This window comes from Antechinus flavipes, chromosome 2, assembly GCF_016432865.1.
Source record: "Antechinus flavipes isolate AdamAnt ecotype Samford, QLD, Australia chromosome 2, AdamAnt_v2, whole genome shotgun sequence".
NCBI lineage: Eukaryota > Metazoa > Chordata > Mammalia > Dasyuromorphia > Dasyuridae > Antechinus > Antechinus flavipes.
In genome coordinates this window covers 564,197,978-564,210,303 of record NC_067399.1, presented here as the reverse complement: position 1 = coordinate 564,210,303, position 12,326 = coordinate 564,197,978, and the positions used below count along the sequence as shown (strand labels likewise).

General features: G+C 39.4%; 1 protein-coding gene across 5 annotated transcripts in view; it reads left to right on the top strand.

Moving 5' to 3' along the window:
• Positions 1-12,326, top strand: part of KLHL25 (kelch like family member 25) — a 47,657-nt gene that overhangs the window by 26,081 nt on the left and 9,250 nt on the right. For 3 of the 5 annotated variants that reach the window (XM_051981061.1, XM_051981058.1, XM_051981062.1), the window contains one exon: positions 5,734-7,560. In XM_051981061.1, the coding sequence (XP_051837021.1) occupies positions 5,748-7,517 (1,770 nt within the window). In that variant the 5' untranslated portion in view covers positions 5,734-5,747 and the 3' untranslated portion in view covers positions 7,518-7,560. The remainder of the gene's footprint in view (positions 1-5,733; positions 7,561-12,326) is intronic. The other 2 variants (XM_051981063.1, XM_051981059.1) reach the window with 1 other exon arrangement.

Here is a 12,326-nt window from a genome sequence, read left to right as displayed (position 1 = left end):
CAATCATTGTTAAATTAGAAAAATGAGAAACAGAGAAATAGCTTCTGCCTTGATATTCTGATTTATTTTGTTCAATGAACACAATTCTTCTTTTTCAAGTCAAATCACTTATGCATTTATCTTAAGCACTGTGCTAAATTCTGAGGATTTATCGGCCCTTCCCTTAAATAGGTTATACTCTCTTGGGGGAAGACAACATATAAAAAGGGAAATTGAAGTGAGGTATGTATGATAAAATGCAGAAAGTCAGAAGCAGAACTAGGGCAGGAGGAATGAAGAAATGTTTGCTGGCCACTGGGCCCTTCCTCGTGGAGGTTCCATGAAGAACTTAACAATAGGAGAAGGGCCTCCTAGGAGCAAAAAGATGCTCCAGAGTGAGAAGGCTTCATAGAGTCTTCTCCAATGAAAGTGAGGTACTTTTCCATTGATTCTCCTAGCATCATCCTGGCTACTTAGTTGATCTGTGAGAAACTAGCCCTGAGCACATTTCTTAATTTCCAGGGATAATTGACTTTGAAAGATTAACACATCAGCTGGAAGCTGGTGTTTGAGAGCCAAGCAGAAGTAAGTAGATATATTGTGAAGCTGGATCAATAGCTTTTAGCAGAATGATAAATTTTAAATCTATCTTGTTGTGATGCCCTGCAGTTAAGTTATATCCCTTAAATCCATCAAACCTCTGAGCAACAATGAGAGAAAGAGGGCTATTCTGAGGCAATACTAATTAATTATAGTATAGAATGGTAGATGAACCATGAACGCTAACAGTAGGGAATAATTAGGCCTCCAGTGGCTGCCTAGAACTCGAATGTATATATCCCTGTGTCCTATCCCCATCTTGATTCTCAATTCTTCTGCTAAGAAACTGGAGGAAATCTTCATTCCTCAAGAGCATTCTATTTTAAACTGCTTTTTTTTTTTTTTTTAATCTTCCTATCACCCTAGCACAGTGCTGGGGAAAATAGTAGAAGCTTAACAAATACTTTCAGATTTTTTTAAGTTGTCATGAGCTATCCAGAGGGCTTCTGCCTCTATCAGATAGGTAGTGTGAAGGTCTTTCCCTCCCTCCCAACCTCCCAGAGATGTGCCCCACCCAGAAAACTGTTAAAAAGGAAGTTCTTAGACCCAAGATATCTTAGGTAGTCCCAATTCCTGTTTTAGCACTATGGTACATAATTTGGCTTCCTTTCTGATGATTCTAATTAGTGATCAGGTTGGTATTCTTTTTGGTATCCCAAATTATGTGAGTCAGGACATGTCATTGTTATTTTTATTACTTCTGATAACTTATCTATAGTTAAGGAAAGAGGCAGATATTGGCCCAGAAGATTTAGAGCTGGAAGTCATTGTTGAGGTAAGAAAAATGAGAACCAGAGAGGTAGCATAGTGAGCCCCCAAATCATTTATAGAGCTGAGAGTTGAACTGACCCTAATCCTTGCCTAATGCCCTTGCCTACTATGGATTTCTGTGTGTGTGTGTATGTGTGTGTGTGTGTCCATTTTTGGATGTAATTCTCCTGATTGAATACAGTAATGAAAGGTCATCATGACTGGGACTTGACTGGCCTAATTACTAGTCCTCTACCTTAGCCTCACAATCTGCAAGTTCAAGGCTTCCTCTGAACAGTTTAGCCTTAGGGAAAATACAATCAGCAATGCCTGAATTCTTAATGCTGACAGCCTCAGGTGGGTCAGCTGCCAAACTCTGTATTTTGCTCTGGAGAGATGTGCTGAGCTGTGTCTTAAGAACAAGTTGTTTCTTTATGAATAAGGCAGTAGATATGACTCTGTAGAGCTATTCAATTCTTTTATAGTAGTATCTAGTTTAGTCTAACCTGAGAAACTGAAGAAACAACTTAAATATATCAGCACACAAACCTATAATATGTTCTTCCATCCACTTCTCCTTTGTTGGTGGAGAGGTGAAGTTTAACATTTGGTTGGGATAAGCGTTCTTATTTGCTTTGGATGTTCACTTAACTGGCTATGGAGTTGCCTATGTGGATCTTGTTCTAAGGTCCCTCATTCTCTTCACTCACTTCTTGCCTTAGGATTGTCACTTTCCCCTGACTTTTGAGAGATCATTGCTTTACTTGTTTGCAAAATACAGGCAAGTTGCTGGGTTAGTGCCAGAGAGGTTTCTGAGGCTGCCTTAACTTTGAGTCTGAGGTCTTCTTCCATGGCCTATTCCCACTATATTTCCCAGTGACCTATCTCATGCTCTAATGCTTCACAATTTATATAAGGTCTCAATCTTTCAGGGAGTTAAATCTTATTGGGTTATCTTATTAAGGGGAATACTGATCTTAGCTCTAAAATTTATAGACTAGGAAACAAAGGCCCAAAGAACAAGGTGATCCAAATCTAAAGATTTCCAAGTCCCCATTTGTTTGATTTGCACAATTCTTAACCTTCTTTTGCAAAAACTGAATACATAGTCTGAAGATTGCTAAGTACAATTTGATCTCCATCATAGATAGTTGTCTTTAGGAACATTTGTAGGGTGATCCCATTAGAGTAACTGTAACAAGATTTTTGCCAAATTCAATTAAATTCTATGTATCATGTTAAGTACTTGCTGTATGAATGATAATAGGGACACAGTGTAACAAAAGACCCAGCCTGCAAGGAGTTTTAATACTCATTCATGCCCTTTGCTATCTGAATATAATATCCAGGGCTAAAATGATCTTGCTCAGGAGAATACTGGATCTTAGCTCTTTCCCAATACTACTAAATTAGAGGCCACTAAAATTAATCAAGAAAGTATGTTCACAATGATTAAACAGTTGGGAGACAGAGGCCATACTGCAAAACTTGCCAATTTTCCCATTTTATATGAGGTCATATACAAGAAACAGCATTGAGTAGTCAGCCCTTAGAAAGAGGTATCAGGAGATCTGAATTGTGAATCTCAGCTAGTCATTAGCAAGATAAGAAACCCTGAACAAAAATCACCTTTAGATTAGAGCATGAGATAGGCCACTGGGAAATATAGTGGGAATAAGCCATGGAAGAAGACCTCAGACTCAAAGTTAAGGCAGCCTCAGAAACCTCTCTGGCACCAACCCAGCAACTTGTCTGTTTTTTGCAAACAGCTACAGTAGATTTCATTTGTGGGTGTTTTCTTTGTTTTTGTTTTTTTGAGAAAGGAGAAAAGGAAGAGGACAAAGAGGACAAAGAAACAGATATGGAAACACACAGAGACACACAATCATAGAGAGACTGTCATAGAGATAGTAATAGAGAGAGACAGACAGATGTAGAGCCAGCCAGACACAGACACAGAGAAATTAGGAGCTAAATTAAAATATAACTTGGACCACAGTGTCTGTGCAATTGCTCACTGAAAAGTGGAGTTTGATAAAATAAGATTGTGAGCAGCTCTTTTAGTTGGGTTTTTAAATTTATCTCTGATTGAGTTTGATGAATGACCTAGAATCACACACATATTGGTCAAACAATTTACTTTTTTAAAATGATTTTTACTAAAGGCATTTCATTACTTTTCTTTCTTTGAGTGGATTTGACTTTTTTTTTTAATTGTAAATACCAGGAGGTAAGCTAGTAAGATTCGCTGTGGGGTCTGAAATCCCCAGCTGGATTCCCTGTGCCACTATTTATCCTAACTACTTACTTATTGCCTATCTTAGACCTCCACCAGACCACTTGTCTCTCTTATTTTCCAAAGCTGTAAAATGCAGGGTATGTCCCTGAAGGCTGGCTTGTCTTTAAAACGCATTAGGATTCCTCCAAATGATAAAAATAATAATTATAGTTATCATTATTAATGTTTGCTGTAGCATAGACCTAGACTTCTTGGTAGTTCACGGCAGTGACTGCGAGGACTTAGGGAGGAGACAAAGAGGTATAAGTCTGGTAGTTAGTGGAGTAGTAGAACTCATAGCTTAAGACCATTAGACTGCTATTCAATTTAGGTGACTTCAGCTCAGGTTATTTCAGAGTCGTTAGCTCTGCTTCCTTTCCGATTTTACAACACAGTATTGTCTGTTATAGACTGAGGGTCCTGGGTATATTCTCTTCTGACATATTGTGGCAAAAGTAGCCCCTCTGTTGGATTAATCATCTGAAAAGATGACAGCTTGGACCAAAGCTAAAATCACTTGTTTCTTACCAAACCCACTGGTCCATAGCATATGTCCAAGAAACCTAGATGCCTCTGGTTGAAAGAGTATTGAATGGCATTAAGCAGTAGGAAAATGTAGTATTCTTAGGAACCATCCCATTTCTTTTCTAAATTTTCTGAACCCATGCTTTCTCAAAAAGTTAGTACTAATTGTACAGAAGAGAACAAAAGGATAGGAAGACAAGCATAACAGCTTTGGAACTAACATGTAGAAAATTATGTTTTTTTAAAAAATGCAAGTTCTACATAATGTTTTCCTGTGCAATCCTGCTTATCAGTTTGGTTCACATTCATCTTTACATGAAAATGCTTACTTATCAAATAGAAAACAACAATAAAAAATATATCTATATCCATATTTAAAGGTAGCAGCTAGATGACTTAGTGGATAGAGCTCTAGGTCCAGAGTGAGGAAGACCCAACTTCCAATGTGGTGTCAGGTGCTTAGTAGCTGTGTCTTAGGCAAGTCATCTAATGTTTCTTTGGCTTAACCCACTGGAGAAGGAAATGGCAAACCATTCCAGTATTTTTGCCAAGAAAACCCATGGACAGTATCAGTGTCAGGCACAACTGCACAACAATATATTTAAAGATGGTACTATTTGTGACTGGTAGCAGTCAGGACTTAAAATGCCAAGTGTACAAGATCTTCAGTAATCCCTTTTATATCTTTTGCTTTGGATATGGAAGGAGTTAGGTGTTGTGTTATGTAGTGTGTTGGACTTGGAGTCAGAAAACCTGAGTTCAAATCTTTCCTCAGATACCTCTGGGTTATATAACTATGATCAAGTCACTTACCCTCTGCTTGCCTCAGTTTTCTCAGCTCTAAAATGAGGATTATAATAGCACTTACATCCTAAGGTGGTTGTGGAATTTATATATATGTGTGTATATATATATATATAGAGAGAGAGAGAGAAAGAGAGAGAGAGAGAGAGAGAGAGAGAGAGAGAGAGAGAGAGAGAGAGAGAGAGCGCACTTTGCAAATGCTAAAATTTTTTATAAATGTTAGCATTTTCTTTTTTAGGTACAAAAATACCATTTTTTTATACATCAGCCTTTCTTAAAAAGGAAACTGCAAAATCTGAATTGTCAGTTTCTCTTTATTGTTTTAAAAGAAAAAACCTCCTTTTACCAAAGCAATTCAATACTATATTCTCCCTATTTCTTATACTCATTTATCTGATAACCCTAGGTAACTTTCCCAAATCTTGGCCTGTTATGAGTCTGGGACTGCACCAACCCTGTGGCAGCTGCAATCCAAAGAATGGGTCTTAATTTGATTCTAGAACTGAACCAACATTGACTAAAATGAGATTAACTTCTGAGCATCTGAGATTGAAACCCAAGGAGTAGAATTTGCTCCGTTCTGTTGTATGTGATCTGTGCCCCGGGGCTTTGGCAGAACCAAGCAGCAAGGATGAATGAGGCAGGAGGTGGCAACCTTGAGGTCTATAGGGGTTGAAGTATAGCAGGGGTGATAGCCAGTAAGATCCATCAAATGCAATAAAGATGAAGAGCTAGGAGTATGACTTTGTAAAGGATAAGTGGTGGCTTTACTGAAATGTTTGCTTTTCTTTCCTTAGCAGACTTAATCAAAATGTCTGTCAGCGTCCATGAGAACCGCAAGTCCAGGACAAGCACAGGCTCTATGAACATCACCCTTTTCCACAAACCTTCCCACCCAGACTGTGTCTTGTCCCACCTCAACACCCTGAGGAAGCACTGTATGTTCACAGATGTCACTCTCTGGGCCGGGGACCGCTCGTTTCCCTGCCACCGGGCTGTGTTGGCCGCCTCTAGTTGCTATTTCGAAGCCATGTTCAGCCATGGCCTACGAGAAAGTCTGGATGACGCAGTCAACTTTCATGATAGTCTCCATCCAGAAGTGCTCGAGCTCCTGCTGGACTTTGCCTATTCCTCCCGGATCATCATCAATGAGGAAAATGCTGAGTCCCTGCTGGAAGCGGGGGACATGCTCCAGTTCCATGATGTGCGAGATGCTGCAGCTGAGTTCTTAGAGAAGAATCTCTTCCCCTCCAACTGTCTGGGTATGATGCTCCTTTCAGACGCCCACCAGTGCCGCCGCCTTTACGAGCTCTCTTGGCGCATGTGCCTGGTACATTTTGAGACGGTGCAGCAGAGTGAAGACTTCAAAAACCTCTCCAAGGACACCCTGTTGGACTTGATCTCCAGTGATGAGCTTGAGACCGAGGATGAACGCGTAGTCTTTGAAGCCATTATTCAGTGGGTGAAATATGACTTGGATGAGAGAAAAGTGTACCTCCCAGAGCTTCTACGCAGTGTACGGCTGGCCCTGCTGCCCTCTGAAATCCTAAAGGAGGCCATCGCCTGTGAGGACCTTATTATGGCAGATGAGCGCAACAAGCTTATCATGGACGAAGCTCTCCACTGCAAGAAGAAGATTCTGCAGAATGATGGCGTGGTCACTAGCCCCTGTGCCCGACCCCGAAAGGCAGGCCACACTCTTCTGATCCTTGGAGGCCAGACCTTCATGTGTGACAAGATCTACCAGGTGGACCACAAAGCAAAGGAAATCATCCCCAAGGCAGACTTGCCCAGCCCCCGGAAGGAGTTCAGTGCCTGCGCCATAGGCTGTAAGGTCTATGTGACAGGGGGGAGGGGCTCTGAGAATGGTGTCTCCAAAGATGTCTGGGTGTATGACACTGTCCATGAAGAGTGGTCCAAGGCTGCTCCTATGCTGATTGCCCGTTTTGGTCATGGCTCAGCTGAGCTGGAGAATTGTCTTTACGTAGTAGGGGGTCACACGGCAGTGGCTGGGGTCTTCCCAGCCTCCCCCTCTGTTTCTTTGAAGCAAGTAGAGAAGTACGACCCCGGAGCCAACAAGTGGACGATGGTGGCTCCTTTAAGGGACGGAGTCAGCAACGCCGCAGTGGTGAGTGCTAAGCTTAAGCTCTTTGTCTTTGGCGGCACGAGCATTCACCGGGACATGGTGTCCAAAGTTCAGTGCTACGACCCATCCGACAACCGATGGATGATCAAAGCAGAATGTCCTCAGCCTTGGCGCTATACAGCGGCTGCTGTACTGGGCAGCCAGATTTTTATCATGGGGGGTGACACAGAATTCACAGCAGCTTCTGCCTACCGCTTTGATTGCGAAACCAACCAGTGGACACGGATTGGGGACATGACAGCCAAGCGCATGTCGTGCCATGCTTTGGCCTCGGGCAACAAGCTCTATGTGGTGGGTGGATACTTTGGGACCCAGCGGTGTAAGACATTAGACTGCTATGACCCTACCTCAGACACGTGGACCTGCGTCACAACAGTACCTTACTCGCTCATCCCCACAGCCTTCGTCAGCACTTGGAAACATTTGCCTGCATGAGAAGCCCTTAGGACAGTGACTTCAACCCCAGGAACTCAGACAGGTAAGGAAGGCTTTGTCCTTTTTGATGCCCTGCTCTCCATGCGGGGGCAAAAAGCTCACGAACATTTCACCATCGGGACACTCACTCTTTGAAGCTAAGCTCTTCTTTTCTGCTGTAAATCTTGGCAGAGTCACGGGGTCATAGGATCATTTAGAGGTTGCAGAGACCTTAGAAAAATATCTCGTTCTCTCCCAGCTCAGACTTTCTTCAGTCTACAGGTTTTTTTCTCACTGATAATTCTCTATTCTAAGCTCTCTCCCTGCTTTCTGTTCCATGGATGATCCCAGAAGCCTTTGGAGAGGTGTGGTGATAGATGAAATGATTGAAGAAACAAAGTTTCTAAGTCCTGAATTTATTTCATTTGGGTTTTGGTTTTGGTTTTGATTTTTGGTTTTTGGTTTTGTTTTTTGGTAGGAAAGATTTTATTTTACATTCTTGCAAGAATGGGGGCTTTGGTTAATAGACACACCTTTGAAATTCCAAAGGCAGCATTTTATTTCCTGTCCTGAAGGACAAGTCACTCACCTAATTCCCCATTAATTGGATGTTACAGAAGCATAACAATTTATTAAGCAATGCATGACAATTGCTCAACAAACTAAGACCAGGTGTCCTTAGCTTAGACCTGGACCTCAAATACAAAAGAACACAGACTTTTGTACGTTAAGAACAATTAGTCAAACAAGGCCAAATAGTAAAAAAGAAACAATGCAACATTAGGTAGTATGATTTCTTATTGGAGGAAAGATTAAGGATTTTCCAAGTTTGGTGGAGGAAATTAAACACATACAATTCCCTGAAATTAGAAAAGAAGGTATCCCATTCCCCCCAAATATTTGCAAAGAAATATTGAAACAATAATTGATTGGTCAGTATGAGGCCAGTTTTCAAGTAAGACATTATAGGTCACTTGAGGTGTACAATGATTAGAAAAATCATTGCATCATACACCAGATTTCTGGTCAGCATAACTGAAGTCTTTTGTTAAAGATATCTCAATGGGTAATCCAACATCCCAGACATGCAGGGAAATCATGCAGTGAGGTTTTCTCCCAATTCCCACAACTAAATAAAATTTTCTTATAATACAGAAATTGGACTAGACCCATAATGGAATAGAAAGAGAATTGAGCTAGCTCCCAGAATTGAGTCACAAAATGGAGTTACTCTGGTTCACTCAATTCCCACAATAATCTCCTCAATTCTATCAGAGAACATCAGCAACTAAATCAATTAAACAAATATCTGTAAGCTACCCCCCAAAAAAAGAAAGCAAATATTTAATACCATTCCCTTAAAGGCTCAGGGAGTTATATTCCTAACACTTATGCCAAATATAGCCTGAACTGCTACTATTTAGGCACATCACTGGCCCACGGTCACATAGCTAATAACTTGGAAGAGTTGTGATTTAAATCCAGATCTTCCTGATTTCAGGTTGAATACTCTATGCTGTCCCTCTCTTAGCACTGGAGATAAATAAAGTAAGCCTAGACTTTGGGGAGTGCACTGGGGACTTCACACCAAATTGTTGGACTGCTTTTTGTCTAAAGTTTATATTCTATCTGAACATGGCTACCCTGTTGATAGTCACAGAAAGTCCAGTGTTCCCCTTGCTAGGCTGCATTATGCCTGTGAACACAGCAGACAGTAAAGAGGAGGTGACACACAAAGAGAAGACCCGATTTGTTTTTTACAATTATACCTTATTTTTAGTGCCTAAAAATTTTTATCACAGATATTTGTTTTGTAATAATTGAAGTTCTGTGCCTTTCAGTGAAACTTCAGAGCTTCTAGTGGAAGGTGACACAGAAAGGACATGATTTGCAAATGCAAGGACTCCCTCTTCAAACGTTTCCTAGAGTACACATGACAAAATCTTGGCTTTGTCCAATAATGATCTCCATGTTCTCCCATTGAGTGGCTTGGCTTAGTTTCTTTAGAAATGCTCCAGTTATTAAAGGCAAACCTCTGAATATCTTCTTATGAATTGAACGTGAATTTTCCAGGTGTAGCCTGATTAGCACAGAGCAGAGGAAGTTCTGGAACTTCTCTTGTTATTGACTCTTGTTTTCTAAGATTACATTTTTATTTTTATTTTTTGCAGTTGTACTCTTCTGATTTGTGAAACTTTTTTCTACTAAAATACTTAAATCTTTGATACATGATCAGCTTTTAAGGCATTTTACCCCATACTGGGCTGTGGATTTATATGTATTCATTCTTTGCTAATTTAATAGTTAAATTTGTCCAGTCATTATAATCTCTTTTGAAATCCTTTTCTGTCCTGACTTTCTATCATCTAACAAATTAGCTCTTCATCATAACTTTTCATGTCTTCCACAGGTGTGAAAATTATGCTTTCTCTCTTTATCCATCTAGGTGCTTCAGTGGATAGAATGCTGGGCCTGAAACTAACAAGATCAGAGTTCAAATCCAGCCTCAGATATTTATGTACTTGGCTTTGAGCAAATCACTTAACTACTGTCTGCCTCAGTTTCCTTAACTATAAAATGAGTATAATAATAGCACATATCTCACATGTTTATTGTGAATAATCAAATGAAATAATGTTTTTAAAGATCCTAGAATAAAGCTAGAATGTATATTAAGTGCAATATAAATTCTAGTTATTATTATTGTTACCAAAAGCTTTAAAAAAGTTGATTAGACTAGGGTGGAGGACAGAGGAAAAAGGAGGTCACATCCTGTAATGGGAAGGATACTAGATTTGGAGGCAGGAGAACTTGTTTGACATCTTGACCTTCACTTATTGTGTGACCTTAGATAGGCCACTTAAACTCTTCAGGCCTCTCTCCTCTTTTATAAACTAGGGGGTAGGAGTGAGACTAGATGACCTTTAGGATTCTTCCAGCTTTTAATCTCTGATCCTTTGATTTCTGAAGGCATTTCACCAAATCATTTTATTTCAGGCTGACAATTTATCTATCGTCATTCCTTGGGAACTGTCATTCAGCCATTTTGAACACAATTTACTGAATTATCACCTAGTCTGCAATCCTCTATCTTACCATTGGGATACTGAGACTTTGTTAAATTCCTTAAGACACAGGAAAAATACATATATAGCATTGTTGTTTAAAAACAAAAAATCAATCATACAGTTATTTCGTTATGCAAGTAATTTAGTGCACTTGTGCTAGCCTCTAGTAATTGATTTGTTCCAAGGAGCTGAAAACATCTGGTTATAACAGGGGTTCTTAGATATTTTTGGTATCATGGGCAGTCTAGTGAAGGCTGTGACCCTTTCTCAAAATGTTTTTTAAAGTATAAAAACAAAATATATTGAATTTAAAAGGAAATCAATTATATTGAAATACAGTTATTAGATTATTTGGGAAAAAAATCTTAACTTCATAACTGGCTCGAAAAGCTCTGATTTATAACAATCCATTTTAGAATTCCTTTGGAGCTAGAATTGATGCTTTGTGATAGACAGTTTTTAGAGTACATGTTTTTCCTCCTTCTGAATATTGGCCCATTTTCCTCACACTTTGCTAACATACTTTCCACAATTCTTCAGCTACTAGTCTTGGAAGCCTAGTATTCACAATTGCTAGTTCTTTTAGTAATCTCTGGTCATAGTTCATATGAGTCAGAAGACTTTGATGAAGACAAACTGGACTGTTTTCTTTGATTTTTAATCTCCAATTCTTTTGAGCTTCTTGTAAAGAAAATTCATAAGCTCTTAGATCTGGAAAGGAAGCTTAGGCACCATTTAGCCCTACCCCCTCATTTTATAGATCACATCGTTCTTTAGGTGCTTCTCAATCCAATTAAATAAACATTTGTTAAGCACCTAGACCCTGGAAATATGAAAATACTCTATATCATGACTTTATGCAGCTTGTGTTCCTTTAGTAGAAATGAGCTTGGGAGTGTAAATAAATGTAATATCTATCAAATTATATTGATATTTCAAATTCACTTTGTTAAGCATAATCTACATTGGTATATGAGCATCTTACAACCATAAAAATTGTTCCCTTTGCTCTTCTGAGTTATTTTCCCATCTGAATTACTGCATACCTTTTATCGTGTTGTTCTTTCTCTATCAGTCCTCCAGTTTTACCCAAGGCATTCTTACTTTTTTCCCCTCCAGTTCAGTTTTAAGTCTTTTTCACCAGATCAGCAAAAGTCTAGATTGACAGCTTCTTTCCAGTTCCTATAAAAAGTACTCCATGCCTCCCTAGGAGCCCTTTTGATCTCAATAGAAATCCCTTGTAGTAAGCAAAGCTTAAATTCTTATCCCCATTTCACAGACTAAGAAAACTGAGTCATCAAGAGATGATGTAAGCAGCAGAAATTAGTACTCTTTCTTTCAATATGTTGTGCTTTCTCTGTCATTGCTATTGTCACATATTCTTATATAAAAACATAACCTAGAGCAATCCTTTAATTAGAGTTAAATGAGGTGCTTTAGAAATACAAAGAAGGATAAGAACACTATGAACTAAAGTAGTAAGAGAGGTCATCATGGGGGAAGGGAGACTCAAAGCAACCCTCCAAATAGGATTAAAGAAGAGAAAAGAGAGGAAGAACATTCTGAAGCAGTTATGATGTGAACAAAGGTATGCAGGGGAAACACAAAAAACCTTGCTTGAGAGACAGGTAGTAGATCCATTAAACTGATACTTATGGTTCATCTAGGGAAGTAGATGGAGCTAATATTAGAAAGATGGACTTAGAGAAAGATGAATTCTTAATTCTGTGGTTGAATAGATTGTGTGTCTTTGATTTCTGAG